Raw genomic sequence first — 20,326 nt, 5'->3', positions numbered from 1 at the left:
CGCCCCCTTATCGACACCAAGACGACCCGCATGGGACTCTCTTGCGATGCACACACTGCGTGTCAACCCATAGTCGAGGCCGAGCGTTCTTGTAGCTGGGGGCATTCCTCAGCAGGTCGGCGAGTCAACTGATCCTCGCTCCCATCGCCACACCCTGAGCGACCGACAAGATCCCCACCTCATTCTGATCACGCCTCTTGCCTGCCACTGTCACCACCACATCTTGTTGTCCTTTTCCCTCGGTCGATGTTGACACGCTGCCCATACTCTCTCTATTGATCTCGATCCTCTTCAGCCCCTCGGTCAACCCACTAACCCCAGCAACAGCAGTTCGGGCAGCGAGGGCGTTCTCGTCCGCACCATCTGCAGCAACGCCAACGCCTCCACCACCAGGCAGCCCAACCTGCGCAGCGCCCAGCCGTGCCTTGATATCCTCAAACAATACCTCCATTGGCGCGATATATGCCTGCTTCATCCTTTCGCCATACGCCAACACGTGGCCTGCCAGCTCGCCTGTGTTGGGGTTGTAGATCCATGCGCCGGAGTCGCCGGGTATGCCGAGAATGCCTCCTGACACTGATGCTGATGTATTGGATGAGGATGTTGGTGGCTGGCTTTGATTGGGCTTGTTGTGCATAGTGGCAGTGGAGGGTAGAGCGGCGATGCTCCGCTGCGGATTTCCATTTCCGCCACGAGTCAAGGCGCTCGAAGGGACGGTCGGCCGACGGGGCGTACTATCCACACACCAACTGTAGCTAAAGCTATGCCTCCCATGCAGCTTCACAAGGCACATAGCCTGCGAGATTCGTCCATTCGTGTACCCACTCGACCTTGCATGACACGCCACTGGCAGCGCACTCATTTTATTTGCTGGCGTGATGCTCGTCAGCATCGGCAAGTTCTCCCTTGCCTGCTTCGCCGCCGCAGATGCCTCGACCGATCCAGGCACTTTGCACGGCTGACCAGGCTTCTTGGGCGAGTTGGACGCCGAGAAGGACGCACTGATCAGGTTGCCCACATCGAGTCGCTCATCGTCAATACGAATCAGCGCCCAGTCGACTTCGTGCTTGAGCGCACCGCGGACAACGCGACGGATGCCGCTGCTAGCGTGAACCTTGCCGAAGGTGTGGCTGAGGAGGTGGTCTTCATCGCGGTCGTCCTCGTCCGGGAAGAAGTCTTCGTCGACGTCGTCGATGGCGGGTTGCGTCACGCACAGCTCTTCGCTTTCGAGGCTGTAAGGCGTGACGGCAGGCTTGTCGCCGATGCTGGCGTTGTCGTCGATGTCGTCGTCTTCTTCGTCGGAGAAGTCGTCGTCGATTAGAGATGGGGTCGTCGTGTCGGATGAGTCGTCGAGGAACCAGTGATCGGTACCTGAGTCGTCGGTGATGGCATAGTCTGGTCGGATCGTCGATGCTTCGGACTCAGTGTCGGATAAGATGTCGTCGTCTTCGTCCTCGTCTGGGGACAGGTCGAGCTCAGAGTCGCTGGCAAGCTGCGTGCTAGACTCCATGTGAGGTAGTCGAGGCACAGAGGTTAGTGTGGCATTCATCTCGGCTCGTGATACCTGACGCCCAGCAGACCGACGAGGCTTGCTCTCTTCCTCCTCACTCGAGTATTCCTCCTCCTCATCCTCAGAATCTGAGGGAGCATCCAGCATGTGATGCACGGTCATACCGAAAGGTTCGCCATCAACGAGAATAGTCCCACCAAAAGAGCATGGCGGCAAATGCTCACTGTCCCTGAACGCGCCGATGCTCGCACCGCAGCTAGGCTTTGGCTGGAACTTCTGCTCCTTTGGCTTTCTCGGCGCCTTCTTCCGTCCACCTGATCGTCGAGGCTTGCAACCGCTCCTGTGCACATCGCCCTTGAGGATGATCATGCCCCATCCCTTCTTTAAGCGACAACGCTTGCGTAGCACCTCATGTACCCTGTCAGCATGCTGACACTGGATGCAGACGGTAGTCTTCGCAGTTTCAGGAGATGCTCCGATCTTCATCAGTGAGACGCTGCAGGACTCGGGCGATTCGTTCAGAGCATCTTCCAGTATCTTGCGGAGTCGAGGCATAAGCAAGTTGTTCCACTGATTCAGATCTTCTTGGTCGATGGGCAATTCAGGCCATTTCTTGAGGGAGTGAGACGTCGAGCGCTTCTTCTTTCTCTCAGGCTTGACCTCGGCGGGGACAGAAACGGACGGTAGCGGGATTGGCTTCCTGCGAACGGCGTCCGAGCTGGCTTTTGTTGTGCCTGAGTACTGTCGGTCAGCTAGTGGGACAGGCGGTACGTCAGATGTACCACGACCCTGTGCAGTCTGCGCGTCATCAGTCTTGACCATTTGTTCAATGATGAGCAGCTCAAACGTCTCGAGATCTGAGATAGGTGGCATGCCTTCCTCGTCAAGAGCGCAGCAAAGCCTCATTTCCTTGGCGACTTCCAGAAGGAGTGCGCCTGCCTGTTCAGGCTGCTCTCTTTCGAGCAACTCGGCAGGAGCGTGCAAGCAACGCTGCACCAATCGCATGTACTTGCTACCACACTTCGAGGCCAGCTTTGAGCTATAGATTCGTTGCACACGCTCCATGAAGATGCGGCGGTCATACTTGGGCTTCCACAGCATGGTCAGCGGCTTCCAAAGACCAATCTCGAGGAGCATGAGACCGAGACTGTACAGATCATGGGCTGGGACAATGCTGTCGGTGTTTTGCACGTTGTGCGAAGGATGTCGATAGATAGTCGATGACAATGGCTCGTCCGACTTGGCCTTGCCTACTAGGTCCTGGCATGGCTGCACAATGAACGGGCATCGAATATCAATCTTTGCCTTTGCCTGATGTGTCGCTTCCTTTCCGATCAAGAGTACGTTGCCGCTGTTGATGTGGCGATGACTATCTCCATTTGCGAAGTAGCCAAGCACCGATACGATCAGGTTGTATGCCAATTTGAACCTGTCCTCAAGATTCGGCTGGTGCGACTCCTGCTGAGCGGACGCAGTGACGGCGGCTCCAGCGTTCGGTGATCCAGTAGGTTTTGATGTCCGACTGCTGAAGGCAGCTCATAAACCATGCCACACTTCGGGCCCTTTGGTGAGACGGTGAAGCCAAGTAGTCGTAGATGCCCACACCAGGACAGCGACTTTCGCTGTTTAGTGAGCTTCTCTCCCAGCTCGTGCATCTCATATACATCATCTGATGCTCCGATCACGTATGGTGGCACGTCTTTTGTGACAAAGTCCACCAGTACGGGCTTATTGCTGTCTCGCAGAACACCAACTCTCCGTGCTTGTGACTCGGCCTGTATACTCGAATCGATGTCGTAGGGAGGCGGATCGAGTTCTCGGTGGACAACACCATTGTCGAAATCGATATGAGCATACTCCACATACAGTGCATGCTCCCACTGTCCCCCAAGATGGCCTGTCGATTCCATTCCCTTAGGACTCTGCTCTCTCCGTGCACCATAGTAGGCTTCTTCGATATCGTCTTCAAGACCTCGGCTCTTCTGGCGTTTGGATTCGCGTTCCTTCTCCTTGCCACCAGCGCTCTCGGACTGGCGGCCTTCACTGAGGCTGTACAAAAGGTCGATGCACGTCGTCAGCTGCTCCAAAAGCGCTCGACTAGTCTGAACTTCATGTGCGTTCCATTCGGCATTTGGCGCGACTTCGCCCCTGTTCCTCGCCACGCTTTCATAGCGTTCAGGATGCATCAATTTTCCGCTTTGATCAAGCAACCCTTTGATCTGGTTCATGATGCTTGCCACAACCTCGCCCAGATCAGCTTTCTCAATCTGGCGATCGATGTCCTTCTCCATCATGGCGCCCTTTTCGCCACCCTGTCGAAAGCTGCTAGTATCCTCGCCACTTTCACTCCAGTTGATGCCCCATGCGAGCAGTCGATCCTGCTGGACCTGGAAGTCTCGCTTCAATTCCCTGATGTTCTCATCGCTTTCGAAGTCTGGACCCGTGTTCCCGGTGGGTGCTGACTCGAGCGCCTCTTTGGCGTTCATCGAGGTCATTGCCGACTCGTAGGTCTGTTTGGTGTCGTAGTACAACTTCGTCAGTCGCTGGAATGGGCCCTGCCCAGCGGCCGCACCACGAAAGAACGCCATGGGTGTCGTGGACCTTGGTGCCATATGATGACTTGTTGTCAATATCAAGGTCTCGACAACGTGGCTTGGCGAGGCCTCGAGAGCGTTGCTCGATCCTCCGGCTCTTCAGTGCTTCACCGTGTCGCAATTGTTCGCGGGGTCAGCCATATGTCATGAGCGTCTGCAGGGTGATGTATGCAGTGATTGCAAAGTGCAAGAGAAAGCAGATGCAATGGATCAGATCAGCACAAGTCGTCGAAACCGTCCGCCTACTTTGAATTGGCGGAAGCCTGAAGCATACCACAACGGGTGTCCTTCGAGGTGAAAGGTGGGGTCGGCTGGCACTTTTCGCCGCCCATCGCTTGCGGCTCTTTCCTACAGAGAAACGCTGCAGCCTGTTCCCAGATTCGGTGCAACTGATCGCACTCCTGCAGATCCGCTCTATTTCGGCCATTTCAACCAATCTGCAAAGGAGATTGCGCCACCAGGACTGCGTTGGGCGCTCTTGCTTCGTTCTCGCGTTGCGGATGCGCATGTGGGAGTAAGAGTGCATGTGCTACCGGCTACGAGGTCACGTATTCAACTAATCGTTGTCCAATCGCTGCTGCCTTCTGTAGCCGGCGTGCGGTTTCCACATGGCGATGCTGAATCGAGGCACATCGCAGAGTACTTCCTTCTCAAGCAGATCTATATCAAGCGCGACAGTCGCGCACCCTCTTCCCCGTACGCGTATTCCGCCCCTTCTACGACCAAGCGCGTTCGAGCTCGTCATTCGAGCCATGATGTTTCGAGTCAAGCAAGTCACGAAGAGGCGGTGGCAAAAGCAGGGCGATAGTCAATGAGTTCTTGATTGATGCGTATGACTATCTGGCAGGCACCGATGATACTGCCTGTCCTGAGATATCCACTTTGCCTGGAGTATCTACATGTTGCTTTGTATGTGTCTCATCTGGAGACGTAAAAGACCCATTCCTGTCGCTTGCGTTGTATGGCAAGGTGTGTCATTTCCCCATTGCAAAACGCCGAAATCGTCAATACGTGAAAGTGGCCATTTTGCAGGCAGTAGTGTTCGTGTTGATTGTCACATGGAGTCGATGAGCGAAGCGAGGCGCTTAACCACCGAAACCGTAAAGGGTCCGACCCTGACGCTGCGGCAGCAGTTAGCGAGCTGTGCGAACCACAGGAAAGAGACGCTACTTGCCTTGAGAGCGTAGACGACATCCAAGCTGGTAACGGTCTTACGCTAGAGATCAGTTAGCAACGAAGTCCTGTATGACTGATGAATGTGGCGAACCTTAGCGTGTTCGGTGTAGGTGACAGCATCGCGGATGACTGATTCGAGGAAGCTCTTGAGGACACCACGGGTCTCTTCGTAGATCATGGCCGAGATACGCTTGACACCACCACGACGGGCGAGACGACGAATAGCTGGCTTCTGTTGTAATGTTAGTGGTTGTTGTCGTTGTGCTTATTGCAGTCGAGAGGACATACGGTGATTCCCTGAATATTGTCGCTTTGCGTTTGTTAGCTTCAACGTCGACGTAGAGGACCATAGAATGCATGTAAGACTTACCGAAGGATCTTACGATGACGCTTGGCACCTCCTTTGCCGAGACCCTTGCCACCTTTACCACTAGAGGGGATAGTCAGTACATGTTGGAGTGAGATGGATAAGCGACGGTGAGGTCAGGGTGGCGACAAGGTGTTTGACGCGTCAAAAGACGGCGACGATGAGGTGCAAACATACCGGCCAGTCATATTGAATGAGTTTGAGGATGAATGGGATAGATTCAGATAGTTCTTTCGATGAAAGATGTGTCTGGATGGATGTGGTTACGAGTGGTTGAAGCGTGGTCGAAACGTGCGAATGGTGGAAAGGTAAGAAGGAAGAAAAGTGGGAAGGGGGAAAGAGGGATTTAAGAGAAAGGAAGGCAAGGTCTGGAGGCAGCAGAGGCAGGCGCGATCAGCTGGCTTGGCGGGTTGATTCAACTTTCAACAGGGCAAAATGGGCGGCATTTTGCAATCACGGATCATGATCTGGAAAGCGGCACTCGAAATCAGTGATTAAATCATGACTGAGAAAGCCCATTGAGCTCTGATCTTGTGGTCTGATTGGTGCAAGCTTAAATTTGGAGTACTAGCCTTGGCGCAGCTTCCTCTTTTTGGGTCAGCAACCCTTCGAACGCGCAGGCGCGACTACCTGGACCAAGAGAAGCTATAAATATGGAGGGAAGTCGTCCTCGCGCGACAGAGTTGTGCGTCTTGCTTCTGACACCATTACGAGGCGCTCTCGCACGCGCGCCCCGAGATACGACGCGTCAAACCGTTCGACGTGACTATGGAGTGACGTACTGTAACTTGATACCGATCGGGTTCACTGATCAGACCACGACAATGATCTATCTGGCCAGCGAGCTGCTTCATTGCCAGTTGGATCTCATCGTCAAAAGACCTCTCAAGTGAATACATTAGGCAGCAGCTCGACGCTGAATCATGTACTGATCAGTGAATGACTTCTGGCCGAGTCAGGAGAGTCATCGCACCGTGTTCGTCTCGACCTTCACTGTGCGGGAGAAGTATAAGTAGTCGTCTTACCCTCGACGTTTTCATCTCTTGCTTTCTCAATCCCCAATGCTACCGGGGGGAGGCGCAGCCTGATGCCATGTCAAGGTAGCATCTATTGCTACCTGATGGGGCAAGCTTCAGGTCCTCCAAGGACTCCAGGTACAGTCGAACGTGTCTGAAATACGGGAAAATGGCGCTGGTGGTCCTGACATCAATATGCTGACTGTGCTAAGAATGCTCAGAATCGGTTGTACCTCTGCCGCGTTCGGTATGCGTTGTAGCCCACATAACCACCTCCACAGACACCAGCAAACAGTATGATCTTGAAGAAGAACCACAACCACCCACCGCCGCTCTTCTTGGAACTCCTCTCGAAGCTAGACGCCAGCTTCTTCCCGTCCTTGGTCCGAGGAATCGACGCTCGAGGCTGGTATAGATTCTTGGTCTCGACTTTAACTATGTCAAAGTTGTCGGACAATTCGCCTGTATGTGCCGAGAAGCCCAGGTATGCTTGATTTGGCAACTTCAGAGGCATACTGTCTGTGGCTTTCAGGTCAAAGCATTTGGTCCAGGTGCCTTCGGTCTTGTATTGCAGATCCAGACTTAGGCTCTCATCTTTGAGGTAGGTGAGCTTGGCTTTCGAAGGGACGCTTGAACTGCGGAGACCTCGCGCCTGGAATCGTTAGCAATTGGCTTTCGCTGCAGCATATTGACACTCACCGAACAGCCGCCCAACTCATTCGCCTTTCCGTCATTCGCCCGATCATACGTCGTCTTGCCATCACCCATCATAGCCATAACATATGGGAACACCACACCAGGCCGATTGTTCTTGTACGTGTCAAAGAAAACACCCAACCCTTCGAAACGATCAGTATGCCCAAACACGTCTCCTGGCTGCGCCCGCTCCTTCGTGATCCACATGGCGAAGCCATCACCGTGTAGATTTCCCTTCCCGGCTATCGAAAACTCCATCTCGATCTCAAAGTTGTTTGCTGTAAGTGGTATTCGCGAGAAGATCCAGCCAGACTGTGAGGGCTGATCTGCTGCGAGTCGGACGTATTTGTCTGCACGGATCATAGTGTCGCCACCAAAATCCCACCACCGGGATGCCATGTCGGAGTCGAGGTAGGGTGACTCTAACGAGTGTGTTCGTAACTGTTGCCGGTCGTCAGCTATGGTATACAGTAGATCGTGCGACGGTCTAGCCCAAGGAGGCGCATACTGGCACGCTCTTCATCTCTGTGTCCTCCGCTGCCTGCACCAGACCAACAGCCCAAGTAGCCGCTAGGACGCATATACTCGATAGCCACTTCATGACGCCGTTGGAGGACTGTGTGTGCGCTCAAAGAGATGCAATGTTGGGACTGCACTCTTACCCCCTCGATGTCGTGAGATCAAACCCCAGATCAGTAAAATGCAGGTACGATGTATGCGCTCAACGCTCAGAAAAGGGAAACCAGTTCGGCCGCATCGACTGGACTCGCAGATATGTCTCTTCTCCTGAAACTCCCCCAGCCTTTGGTGTGAATGAGATTCTGCAAGGCAAGGAAACGGGAAACTTGACATGGTGGCCGCTCTGCAGACGGGTGGAGTCAACTGCTCCGGCGTGAACTTGGAATTCGAAGCTCGCCGCTTCTCTCCAAAAAGTTCAATCATCGACTCGACGTCTACCTGCAATCTCTACACATCTCACACTACCGCCTACGACCCTCGCACGGCTTCTCGGACACTACGCACCATCTTGCTCGGCCCACAAGCCTTTGCACCGCTTAAGGACACGCTCGGCTGCTACTCGCAGAGCCACCACTCGAACTCCAACCTCACCTCGACCACCTGCTACCATCCCAACTCCGTCCAACATGGGCTTTTTCGGCGGCTCGAGCTCTGGCGACAAGTCCAGCAACTCCGAATCCCCCTCAGCCGACTTCAATCCCCCTTCGTCCCCGCTCTCCTCTCCTTCGCCATTTGGGTCCTCAACTTCCACCAGCACATCAACCGCTCTCCGCAACCGAATCCAATCCGACGTCACCGCCCGCCAGAACCTGCTGAATGCTCGCATCCTCATGTCCAAAGTCAACGAGAACTGCTTTGATCACTGCATCCCAGCACCAGGAAATACGCTGAGCTCGAAGGAGTCGCAGTGTCTGAGCAGCTGTATGGAGAAGTACATCGATGCATGGAACACGGTGTCTAGGACGTATATGGGAAGGATACAACGGGAGGGAGGCGGTGGCCTGATCGGAGGGCCGCAGTGATGGGCACCCTTATGGGAGGGGCAACGAGGCGGCAGGCGTGGGAAGTGGCGCGTGGCAGTGGCATCGATGCCGTTGGGCTTGAACTTCCCCGCCGACTGAGAGCAGTCCGTGGTCGAGATTGTCGCACACTGGAAGCTCTGGACAGGCACGAGTCGAAGCGCGAGCCCCATACTACGGGCAAGTAAGCAGCACCTCGCGATCACCGAAGCATTCGGCCTCCAGAGCTCAAGCGCAGGTCACGTCCATACCACCACTTTCGCCCAGGCGACGTCTCACAGCGCGCTCGCATCCCACCCGGATCAATGCACGAATTCGCGCAGTCTTGCATATGATGAAACAGCGCCGAACGCATACCGTTGCTGTCCAACCCACTCAACTCTTTGCCTTGACGAAGTCGCACGACGGGCTAGCGCAAGCGGCTTCCTTGCCCCGAGTAACGCTCCATTCGACGAGGATTACCGCGTCTCGGACTTGTGACTCTTCTTGCTGAATCATGAGGAGATTCTGTACAATATCAAAAACCTGGGAACAGGATTACAAATAGCCAAGGCAATGATCAATCTTTAATGATCACCACAGTTCTCGTTTTGATGATGCTATTCATATACACTCTTTAGATCGACGGAGTCGTCCTCGCTCCGCACCCAGAGCACCATGCCAATGGGTGTTGCGATGTTGCGATGTTGCGCCAATATATCCGGGTAGTCGAATCCCAAACCAAAACGTCCATGGAGCACTTCAGAGTGATCAAGTCTCCTTCAATCACTGCAAAACCTGTCCCGACCACGTAGTAGTAGTGTCTCACTTCTTACTTTTCTTCTTCGGCCGCTCCTCCTCCTCCGCGTCACCGTCATCATCATCACCATCATCCGCATCGGCCATCTCGACATCACTGCCGCTGCCCGCCCCACTGCTCTCATGCTCTGAGTCGTACTCCTCGGCCACATCACTTTCCGAGTCTGCATGGAAGTCCTCATCCGGTGACTCATCATCTTCGTCTGCTGACCCACGGTCCGCGCCGCCGCCGCCAGGTGCGTCTCTTCCGACGAGGCCAGATCTTGGTCTTCAAGGGCGGCTTTGAGGAGCGAGGAGGAGTCATCTGTCATTTCGTTCTTGTATTTGATTCCTTTTGCCTGTTCACCAGAAGCGTTAGTACAAGGAAACGTGGACATGGTCGAGGGGGGAAGGACTGACCTTGAAGAACTCCTCCAAACTCTGCTGCTCCTCCCGATTGATATTGCTAAATTGATGCTCTCCAGCACCGCCCTTCAGCAGAATACTGATGTCAAAGGTTCTACTAGCCGCCAGTTGACCTCCGATTCTGCTCATGACAATCTTCTCCACGTTCTCGATGGGTACGTATGTGGCCGGTTTGGGGACGAACATGAAACTTCTGTCCAGACAGTACAGCGCGCCTTCGTTGGCCTTGATTGAGCATTTGACGCCTTGTAGATTGTGGTGTGAGGAGAAGTCTTTCGATGGTGTGATGACCTTCTTGCCGGACAAGCCCTTGAAGACGCGTGTGATGACGTGGTGTAGAGGTGCTTCGTAGTGGCCTTCGAGCTTGTCTTTGTATTTGGTCGCGAGGACGTCCTCCTCGAGATTGAGGTCGATCTGTGTTTCGTCGTCGAGCTTGATCTGCATGACGAGGAAGGGGTAGCGGGTCTGACCCTGGCGAAGTGGAGGGTCGAGGCCGAGGGTGAGTAGGGTGTGTACTTCATCGATCTTGGGCAGCATGAAGACTTTCTTGATGGCGGAGTACTCGACCTTGTAGTCGTACGTCTTGCCGCGTAACCGGAAAGAGCCCTCATACATGTCGACATCGAAGCGGCCACGCGGTGTGAGGAAAAGGATGTCGGGGAAGGTGGCGATGGTGTCGCCGGCCACGTCGCCGATCTCAGCCTTCTGCATTATGGTCTCGTAGAAGAAGTTGGCAGCGCTTGTCTCTTCCTCGTCGTCATCATCGCCGCTGTTGACCTCGTCGCCGTTGGCTTCCTTCTTGGACATGGTGCCTGGGATGTAGAAGCGCATTTCGACAAGCTCGTCGCGGGCGGCAGCTGCTTTTCGACCGCGTTCTCGTGTTGTGGCGGGCTTGTGGCCATTGACGCCATTCTGTTCGCTCGTAAGGTTGAATTCGACGGCGATCTCGTTGCGACCGGCCAGATTGGTGTTGGATATCTCGGAGTAGGGGATCTCAAAGGCTGGGCGATTTTGCACATTGAATGCCATTTCCGCGCGGCCAAACTCTGCCTTGCCCCAATTCCAACCACGAAGGGCATGCTCTTTATTCTCGAGATTGATGCCGTACCAAATTTTGAATGCTTTGCTCACTCGCTCGAAGTCATCTGCAACAAAGCCATCGAGTTGTATGACAGATTGCTCTTTGGTGATGATCTTGAGCTCGTGGCCCTTCGCCGCTCGACTCCATTGGGCAGATAATAGCTGATCGCCGCTGAGTGTAAAGGGCTCTGCTGATGAGCCGCCGGCCTTCCAGCCGAGACCACTTTCTGCCAGCCTGCATCTGCCGGATTGTTTTGACAGATCCAGATGGATGTTCTCGAAGGACTCCCTGAAATAGGTCAGCCCGCTGGCCATTATGTGCTGTATATCGGTACCTACATTGCGCCTATGCGCCTGCGGCGCTACCTGAGGGTTGAGAGGAATGGGCGATCACTTGGTCGATGTATTCTTGATACTTGTCGCTTCCCCTGAAGTATGGGAGTTGAGACTGCGATGGAGGATCGTAGGAAGCAGCTCAAACACAAGTTCTGGCGAAAGATTATTGATTGGCTTCAGCCAAACGCGGAGAAAGAATCGAAGAAGTCGCGACGCGATCTCCGAGGCTTGGCACTTTTTATAGTGGTGGAGAGCCGAGAGCTGTTAAGTCCTCCGTCATGACCGACGACATTCACTTTCGGCACTTCCATACAACATAAAACTTGCTCGCATATACAAGACTCACTCGAGCACTACACTGTGATATCCTCCCGAGGCAGTTGCGTTGTTGCCATTAGCGCATGGTTACAGCATGGCTTGACAAGTGAACCTTCTACATTGCGGAAATATAGCTGGGATGGGCCCTCTGCGGCCTGCCAGCGGTCTACTCTCGACGCTTGCACCAGGTCGCAGTGCGCTGAGAGTCCAACACCTTGACCAGACCCTCCTTCTCGCCTCATACAACTCTGCGCCGCGTCACTCAAGGATATCGCAATCCCAGATCCGGACCATCGCGTCTATACACGGCCGCATACCCAACCGAAACCGGCACTCGCATCCAGTGTCGGCCCAGCGCGACTTGCCCCGAGAGCTTCGAGAAGCGTCTTGCAGCATATTCGCCCCTTCAGCGTATCGTCGTTCTTCAGACGAGAGACACCGAGCCCGGTAATAAAAGAGGAAAAGTCTGCCAAGAAGGCGGATGAAGATGAAGAAGCCGACGAGTTCTTTGAGCGGTCCGAGAAGGCGAAGGCCAACGCACAGATAAATCTCAGCGCCCGTCTGTCCAAGGAAGGAGCCTCTCCCAAGGGTGGCGGGTTTGGCGAAGTATGGCGACTTATCAAAATAGCACGACCTGAGGCCAAAGTCTTAGGATTCGCTTTCGTACTATTGTTGATTTCATCTGGCATCACCATGTCTATACCGTTCTCGATTGGCAAAATTCTAGACATTGCGACAAAGGGCAAGGCCGACACCAATGGCGAGCAAGCTGATGCCCCAATCGATATGCTGTTTGGCCTGAGCATGACTACATTCTACACTACTCTGGTTGCCGTCCTCGCAACTGGAGCTGCTGCCAACTACGGGCGCATCATCATCTTGAGAATAGTTGGAGAGCGGATTGTGGCCCGTCTGCGATCCAGACTCTTCCGCCAGACGTACATTCAGAATGCAGAGTTCTTCGACGCAAATCGAGTGGGCGATCTCATCTCCAGGCTTAGCTCAGACACCATCATCGTCGGCAAGTCAATCACCCAGAATCTGTCTGACGGTCTCCGAGCATTTGTCAGTGGCGGCGCGGGCTTCGGCTTAATGGCTTGGGTCTCGCTGAAGCTGACAGGTGTGCTTGGACTGCTCTTTCCACCCATCGCCATTGGTGCCTTCTTCTACGGTCGAGCTATCAGAAATTTGAGTCGCAAGATCCAGAAGAATGTCGGCACCTTGACAAAGATTGCGGAGGAGCGTCTCGGCAACGTAAGGACATCTCAAGCATTTGCTGGGGAGATTCTTGAGGTTCATCGGTACAACACGCAGGTACGAAAGATCTTCGAACTCGGCAAGAAGGAATCCTTAATCAGCGCAACCTTCTTCTCATCTACTGGCTTCCTTGGAAACATGACCATTTTATCCCTGCTGTACGTTGGCGGTGGAATGGTGAGCAGTGGTGCCATAACCATCGGCGAGCTGACCTCGTTCCTGATGTATACGGCATATGCTGGCTCCTCGCTCTTCGGTCTCTCATCTTTCTACTCAGAATTAATGAAAGGCGTCGGTGCCGCATCCAGATTGTTCGAGCTGCAAGATCGCGAGCCTACCATCAATCCAACCGTGGGCGATCCGGTCAAGAGTGCCAGAGGCCCTATTCAATTCAAGAATGTAACTTTCGCGTATCCTACACGGCCAGCCGTCAAGATCTTCAGGAATCTCGATTTTACAATCCCTCAAGGCTCGAATGTGGCAATAGTCGGTCCGTCTGGTGGAGGCAAGTCGACCATCGCGTCGCTTGTACTGAGGTTCTACGGCCCGTCGGAGGGTGAGATCCTGATCGATGGCAAAGACATCTCTACCATGAATGTTAAGTCGCTACGACGAAGGGTCGGAATCGTCTCGCAGGAGCCGGTCCTGTTTTCGGGAACTATTGCGGAGAATATCGCCTACGGCAAACCAAACGCTACACGCACAGAGATCATGCGCGCTGCTCGTCAGGCCAATTGTGGTTCATCTCAGATTTCCCAGACGGACTTGATACGTCGGTCGGTGCGAGAGGCACGCAGTTGTCTGGCGGTCAAAAGCAGCGCATTGCTATCGCTCGTGCACTGGTGAAAGACCCTGACATCTTGATCTTGGACGAGGCGACTTCAGCCTTGGATGCTGAGTCAGAGTAAGTCTTTGACTCCTTCGTGCGTCATGTCAAGCTCATAGCTAATTTTCCCCAGGACATTGGTCAACGAAGCATTAGCGAGAATGCTGAAGGGATCTAACACCACTATATCGATAGCCCACAGACTATCAACCATTAAGCGCTCCGATACGATCATCTGTCTTAGCAACGATGGGCGTGTCGCTGAGATGGGCTCGTATAAAGAGCTCAGCAGCCGACCAGATGGTGCTTTCACCAAGCTGATGGAATGGCAAATGAGTGGCGGTGAAACAACTGAGAGCCATCACTCGAATGATACTTCTATGACGCCAGGTGGAAGGGGACCACCTACAGAGACTGAGGAGATTCACCACCTTCTGCACAATGGTGAAGGTGAAGAACTTGAGGAAGGTGCGGACCACGAAGAGATGCAGGGTAGCAAGGTCCAGGAAACAGTCACGGAAGCCGTGGAAGAAAAGAAAAGATGAAGTGGCAGGTGCGAGTAAGGCTTCACTCAGGAAGGAGCAACTCTGCATCATAATTTGTAGTTCTACATCGAGCTCTCCATATTTCAATCCTCACTCAGCGTCCTCCAGAACCAATCATGCAACTGTTGATGGACGAGACTACGTTCATCGCATTCTACGTGTTGTTTTTCATCATCACACCGGCCGCTGGTATATTGTTGAATCAAAGTCCGAGAATTCGCCGTCGTCGGACTCATATTGTTATTGTTGTACCGATGACCTTGAATCTCAAAGTCCTCCTGCTCAGTAGGCCTCTATTGCGGTGATGACGGTCGACCGGAAAACGGTCCATCTGCTGGACTACGTAGCTGGCAATATACGGTCGCTGGTCAATGCTATCGAAAAATGTGGCTGGAAAATTGAATGGATCCGGAAGCCGGAGGATGTCAAGAACGCCGACAAGATCATACTGCCAGGAGTAGGACACTTTGGACACTGTTTGACCTCACTCTCGGACGCCGGATACTTGCCCGTGATCAAGGAACACATCGAAGCTGGAAAGCCATTCTTCGGGATTTGCGTCGGACAGCAAGCACTTTTCGCATCTTCGGTCGAGGCTCCGGGAGTCCAAGGGCTTGGTCTGATACCTTCTCAGCTCGAACGATTCAATCCTACTGCTACGGGCGATGCAACAAAGCCAAAGAAGTCGGTTCCTTGCATCGGCTGGAACTCTGCCAGCACTGTTCACCACCATCAAGAAGCAGATGGGACACGGAAGAGCTTCTACGGTCTGAGCGAAACCAGCAAATACTACTACGTCCACTCGTACTTCACGCCCTATGTCCCCGGCCTACTCGAGAAAGATGGCTGGACCGTCGCCACTGCCACTTATGGCACCGAAACATATGTCGGCGCTGTCGGACGAGGCAACGTCTTCGCAACACAATTCCACCCCGAGAAGTCTGGTGCCGCGGGCCTACGAGTGATCAAAGCATTCCTAGAAGGACAAGCCTTCTCCACGCCCACCACCTCTTCAACCACGAACGGAACAGTAACCTCAAAAGACAGCACCCACGGCCTCACCCGCCGCATCATAGCCTGCCTCGACGTCCGGACCAATGACGCTGGCGACCTCGTCGTTACTAAAGGCGACCAGTACGACGTCCGCGAAAAGTCCTCCACCAACGACGTCCGCAATTTGGGCAAGCCCGTCGAGATGGCGAAACGCTACTACGAGCAAGGCGCCGACGAAGTCACCTTCCTCAACATCACCTCTTTCCGCGATTTACCGATCTCCGACCTGCCTATGCTCGAGATCCTCCGGCGCACCTCCGAAGAAGTCTTCGTGCCTCTTACTATCGGAGGTGGCATCCGCGACATGACTGATCCGGGGACCGGCAAGACCGTGCGTGCTTTGGACGTCGCGAAGATGTACTTTGCCAGTGGCGCCGACAAGGTCAGCATTGGCAGCGATGCGGTGCTCGCTGCGGAAGAGTTCTGGAAGCGTGGTGGGAAAGGAGATGGCACGAGCGGCATCGAGACTATTTCCGCGGCGTATGGGCGACAGGCTGTTGTGGTGAGTGTTGACCCGAAGAAAGTGTTTGTCAAGACGGGTGAGGAGGCACAGTCACACCACTTCATTAAGACAGCGGAACCGAGCGAGGATGGTAGGACGCTCTGCTGGTATGCGTGCACTATCAAAGGCGGGCGAGAGACGAGGGACTTGGACGTCGTGCAGCTCGTGAAGGCAGTTGAGGCCATGGGCGCAGGCGAGATTCTGCTCAACGCTATTGATCGAGATGGCAGCAATCGGGGCTATGATCTCGAGCTGATTCGACAGGTCAAGGCCGCGGTCGGGATACCTGTCATCGCCAGCAGTGGAGCGGGCGTGCCAAAGCACTTTGAGGAAGTCTTCAGGGAGACAGACGTTGATGCTGCGTTGGGTGCTGGGATGGTAAGTCTTCTCGCTCAAGCCCTTTTCTTCGCTTCTGGTGGCGTATGAGGTCGGTTGCTGACGAGATCTGCAGTTCCATCGTGGCGAGTACAAGGTCTCACAAGTCAAGGAGCACCTGGCCGAGCAGGGCTTGTTGGTGAGGCCATACGAGGAGTTGCAGCTGTAAGGCGAAGTGCCGACATGGAGCAGCCGGGCACTTCGAGGCACGATAGCCTGCCGACACACCTTGTAGACTAGAGTATAGATAGATCTAGACTTACCCTTCCGAGCGACCAATATCGCCCCAAGTGAGAACCATGCCGATATGATGGTCGCAGCCCACCCACATCCAGGTTCTCACCTAGTAGCCAGGTTGACCGAACGCGTGTGCCACTTGCGCAACGCTAGTGCCGCTGTGCAACAGACAGACCAGATGTCGGCATCTACAACACATGTCCTCGTCGTCCGGTTTCAGCTAGAACTGTCATGCATTTCAGTCATCCGGTCTCAGATACGCCCTCGACCAAACCAATCATCCGGTCTGGGTAAAACGTTGAGACATCCTCTGCAGCAGGAGGGATCGGCTGGTGACAATCGTACCTGCCTCTCTAGATACTTTCCATGGCAGGGGCGACTGGGTCATGGCGTTCGTACCTGCTTCTCTTCGAATACTTATTGCGGCAGGAGTGATCAATCAATTGTTCGCACCTGCCTTTCCGAATCACTTCATGTGGCAGGAACGACTGGGTGCTGGCATTCGCACCTGCTGTCTCGGAGAACCTTCGGCGGCAGAAGCGGTGGGTTGTTGACATTCGCACCTGCCTCTTCGAATAGTCTTTGCGGCAGGAGCGACTGGGTGCTGGCATTCGCACCTGCCTCTCTGAATACTTGCTGCGGCAGGGATGACCACATGTTCGCAACTGCCTCTCCGTGTGCTTCTTGCGGCAGGAGCGATGGATGACGGGTTCCTTCCCGCAGGTAGCTTTGTCAGCCGGTCTCGATACGCCCTTGTCATCCGGCTTGAGGCAAGTCCTCGTGCCTTTCTCCATCACGGCGCTGGTCTTGGTAAGTTTAACTGCACTCCTGTTCGTGGCATCGAGGATCACACTGGCGCTCCTAGCTAGCTATTTGACTGGCTCATGGGGGTGGTTTGTGTGAGGTGGAAAGGAGGGACGATGACACTTATCGGTCCGTACAGACGCTCGTTTGGGAATATTATTGTTATCGATCAGTTGGCCTCGCCAGGTTCCAGCTGTAGATTCGCCCTTGAGGGTTCAATTCGCCGGCTCGACACTCTGCGGATTCCTGAAAACCTGGTCCGGGTCCCTCACCTTCTTGATCTCCCTCAACCGCTCATAGTTGCCCCGCCAGTACAGCTCCCGCGCATTGTCTCCCAGATACGGATCGACATATCCGGGATAACTCCCAAACTTCTTGTCCTTATCCCCAGCATGCTCCAGCACAACCTCATTCAGTCCATCCAGAAACTTGCGCGTTTGGTCCGGGAACAGGCCCAGCAAGTCGACCGCATAGCTCTGCAAGAAGAAAATCGCATCTCGAAACGCATATGCGCTCGAGTTCTGGGCAACATCGTTGATTGCACCGCCCTCGAGATCGAATATGACGAACCACGGCGTCGTTAGCGTCGAAAGGTTGATGTCGCCGAGGTACTTGAACATTGCGTCGATCGCATCATCAGACATCAGTGTATCCTTGTTGAAGGACAGTGACTTGCTGTAGAAATGCGCAGGCACGTCTCCAAATAACTTCAGTCCCAGCTCCGAAAAGTCGTGCGCTACCGCGACGGCTTTATCCACTACTCGCACAGAAATCTCAGCGTCGTCGATGCCGAAGAGTTGCGTGTCCAGCTTCAATGCCGAAAAGTCCTTCTCGGAGCCGTAGTAGAAGCCCGTGATGACGCTGATGCCCAAGGGTAGCGCGATGAATTGCGTCGACAGCTCGCGGGGCAGTTTCGGGTTAGAGACGAGTGCTTGCCAGGCTTTGAAGGCGTCGGCTTGGGCCTCGGCGTTGCCCAGAGTGACGTTGTAGGTGAACGCGATGGCGGAGCCGGGCGCGGGATGCGTGCGGATGTGAAAGTCAGTCACGATGCCGAAGCTGGCACCTGCACCGCGGATGGCGAAGAACATATCGGTGTTCTGCGTGGGAGAAGCGGTGATGATTGATCCGTCGGCGAGGACAACCTCAGCGGAGAGGATGTTATCGCAGGCGGCGCCGTATTGACGGGATACCCGGCCGAGTCCGCCAATGGTGTAGTGGCCGCCGACGCCGACCTGGGGTGCGTCACCATGGGAGGCCAGGCGGTCATATTCGAGCAAAAACGCATTTACGTCGCCGAGACCATTGCCAGGGCCGATATGCGCGGTCTGATCCTTTTCGTCGTAGGTCAGTTGGCTTAGATGCTTGGTGTCGACTACAACCGCGCCACCGTCACCGCCAAGACCTAGACTGTTGTGAGCATATGCGATCCGACTTCAGAGAGTAAGAATGGTACCATAGTTCCCAAACGAATGCCCACCAGATCGCGCCTGCACCGGCACCTTTGCCTTCGCCGCACAAACGACCACAGCTCCAACCTCCTTTGCGTCATGGGGATACACAATAGCAGCCGGGTCGGTGTCGTAGTAGAGATTATACCGATGGACATCGAGAAGGTCGAAGAGGAACTTGGTCTTCCATGCCACACGGCTCTTTTCGCCGCCAACGGCTTTCTCGAGGCATGAGCGTAGGTTTCCGTCGGCTTGTGCGAGTGTGCTTGGCAGTGCGGCCGCGGCGACGAAGAGCAGGGAGGTGAGGTGCATAATGTCGTGAAAGCCGAAATTAGGAAGATAGGGGCTCCCGAGTTGTCAGAAAGGACAGACTGTGGTCAGTAATAAGGATAACGATGCCGTCAATTAATCATGCTCGCTGTCCGTGGAGGTAATACTGCTGACCGAAGTGCTGAGAAGAGGTCCAGAATTGTTGCACCGATATAGTGAACAGCAAACAGACCTAACCGAGCGGCAGACCGGTGCTCTTACCTGTTCCTGTCTTTTGCCAAGTGAAGACAGATGCGGCGTGGCAGATCACCTGCCCGTTCATGAACTTGCTTGCTGTGCTGGCTGGCTGCAGCTACCTGGGTCATCTTAAGCGGATGTTCTCTTGCTTGCAGTGGTGGCTTAAGCAACTTTGGGACCGTGGGTCGCTGGCCCGCCGAATAGGAGATTAGGCATTGTGCTGATCATCTTTCCGCCAGCAACTCACGATCAAGCGTGAATGGCCGCCAGAGGTGAAGTGAATTCGGTTACTACAGTGCTGCGCCTTCTTCGGCGACCAGTATCAGGAGGTGAAGTTAGAAAAAGCAGGTTTCGGGACCTTAAATAGCGGATCTTGGCATCAGGTTTACTTGCGATTTAGGCGTGGGATTGGACGTGGGACAAGCGCTACAAGGAGCAATTATATCCTGGACAGCCAATCTGGGGTCGCGGCGAAGTCAGGATACAGCAGTCCAATTCTATGTATACGAGGAGTCGGTATGCTGTCGCAGAGGACTCGGTCTGCCTCAGCAGTCGTCCTAAGCTCATGCCTGGCCTGTCTGTACTCTAATCTATCCTGTTGAGCTTGCACTTCGTCGGGGAGGACTCTTTCTGTCTCATTCCTTCCCTGATTGAGCCGACGGAACACCATCGATCGGTGTCTCAGGCGACGCGTCTGACGGCGTATCGGCCATCAATCGCTCGAACTCCTCTTGAGTACATATGTCGCCCCAAAGCTCGTGTGCAGGCCTTTCATTCGTAGGTAGAACGACGTTGGAGTCGTCAGGAGTTGGCGGGACTGCTGAAGTCTCTCGTGTCGACGTGTGGTCGATCACTTGAGAGTTTCTGTTGGGTGTCCCTATGACTACGTCTTCAAGGATATCACTGAAGGCCTGAGGGCTTCCCAGCGTCTGCTCGGG

At 54.3% G+C, this 20,326-nt stretch overlaps 8 protein-coding genes across 8 annotated transcripts; 3 read left to right on the top strand and 5 right to left on the bottom strand.

Moving 5' to 3' along the window:
* Positions 1 to 124: 124 nt before the first annotated feature.
* Positions 125 to 4,098, bottom strand: AB675_5021 (uncharacterized protein; the record flags this gene model as incomplete). Its single annotated transcript, XM_018145202.1, has 2 exons — positions 125 to 3,032; positions 3,065 to 4,098. 2 exons carry the CDS (start codon positions 4,096 to 4,098, stop codon positions 125 to 127), a joined length of 3,942 nt encoding a protein of 1,313 aa, XP_017999259.1.
* A 1,060-nt stretch (positions 4,099 to 5,158) lies between these two features.
* On the bottom strand, positions 5,159 to 5,835 carry AB675_5020 (Histone H4.2; the record flags this gene model as incomplete). Its single annotated transcript, XM_018145201.1, has 5 exons — positions 5,159 to 5,320; positions 5,372 to 5,512; positions 5,569 to 5,590; positions 5,651 to 5,710; positions 5,825 to 5,835. The coding sequence occupies 5 exons, from the start codon at positions 5,833 to 5,835 to the stop codon at positions 5,159 to 5,161; spliced, it is 396 nt and encodes a 131-aa protein (XP_017999378.1).
* A 1,045-nt stretch (positions 5,836 to 6,880) lies between these two features.
* On the bottom strand, positions 6,881 to 7,960 carry AB675_5019 (L-type lectin-like domain-containing protein; the record flags this gene model as incomplete). The annotated part of the gene is made up of 3 exons (XM_018145199.1): positions 6,881 to 7,315; positions 7,363 to 7,800; positions 7,868 to 7,960. 3 exons carry the CDS (start codon positions 7,958 to 7,960, stop codon positions 6,881 to 6,883), a joined length of 966 nt encoding a protein of 321 aa, XP_017999236.1.
* A 544-nt stretch (positions 7,961 to 8,504) lies between these two features.
* Positions 8,505 to 8,900, top strand: AB675_5018 (Mitochondrial import inner membrane translocase subunit TIM13; the record flags this gene model as incomplete). The annotated part of the gene is made up of 1 exon (XM_018145198.1): positions 8,505 to 8,900. One exon carries the CDS (start codon positions 8,505 to 8,507, stop codon positions 8,898 to 8,900), a length of 396 nt encoding a protein of 131 aa, XP_017999274.1.
* An 801-nt stretch (positions 8,901 to 9,701) lies between these two features.
* AB675_5017 (FACT complex subunit ctc-1) lies at positions 9,702 to 11,495 on the bottom strand (the record flags this gene model as incomplete). The annotated part of the gene is made up of 4 exons (XM_018145197.1): positions 9,702 to 9,859; positions 9,907 to 10,033; positions 10,095 to 10,706; positions 10,878 to 11,495. The coding sequence occupies 4 exons, from the start codon at positions 11,493 to 11,495 to the stop codon at positions 9,702 to 9,704; spliced, it is 1,515 nt and encodes a 504-aa protein (XP_017999433.1).
* A 478-nt stretch (positions 11,496 to 11,973) lies between these two features.
* Positions 11,974 to 14,462, top strand: AB675_5016 (ATP-dependent permease MDL1, mitochondrial; the record flags this gene model as incomplete). Its single annotated transcript, XM_018145196.1, has 4 exons — positions 11,974 to 12,028; positions 12,058 to 13,815; positions 13,851 to 13,995; positions 14,051 to 14,462. 4 exons carry the CDS (start codon positions 11,974 to 11,976, stop codon positions 14,460 to 14,462), a joined length of 2,370 nt encoding a protein of 789 aa, XP_017999472.1.
* A 304-nt stretch (positions 14,463 to 14,766) lies between these two features.
* AB675_5015 (Imidazole glycerol phosphate synthase hisHF) lies at positions 14,767 to 16,561 on the top strand (the record flags this gene model as incomplete). Its single annotated transcript, XM_018145195.1, has 2 exons — positions 14,767 to 16,395; positions 16,469 to 16,561. The coding sequence occupies 2 exons, from the start codon at positions 14,767 to 14,769 to the stop codon at positions 16,559 to 16,561; spliced, it is 1,722 nt and encodes a 573-aa protein (XP_017999351.1).
* A 1,087-nt stretch (positions 16,562 to 17,648) lies between these two features.
* AB675_5014 (putative FAD-linked oxido YvdP) lies at positions 17,649 to 19,193 on the bottom strand (the record flags this gene model as incomplete). The annotated part of the gene is made up of 2 exons (XM_018145194.1): positions 17,649 to 18,835; positions 18,887 to 19,193. The coding sequence occupies 2 exons, from the start codon at positions 19,191 to 19,193 to the stop codon at positions 17,649 to 17,651; spliced, it is 1,494 nt and encodes a 497-aa protein (XP_017999387.1).
* Positions 19,194 to 20,326: the final 1,133 nt, after the last annotated feature.

The sequence above is a fragment of the Cyphellophora attinorum genome, assembly GCF_001299255.1.
Source record: "Cyphellophora attinorum strain CBS 131958 chromosome Unknown Contig15, whole genome shotgun sequence".
In the NCBI taxonomy this organism is placed as follows: Eukaryota; Fungi; Ascomycota; class Eurotiomycetes; order Chaetothyriales; family Cyphellophoraceae; genus Cyphellophora; species Cyphellophora attinorum.
Note: the sequence above shows the minus strand (reverse complement) of the source record. Positions and strands in the feature narration are given on the sequence as shown.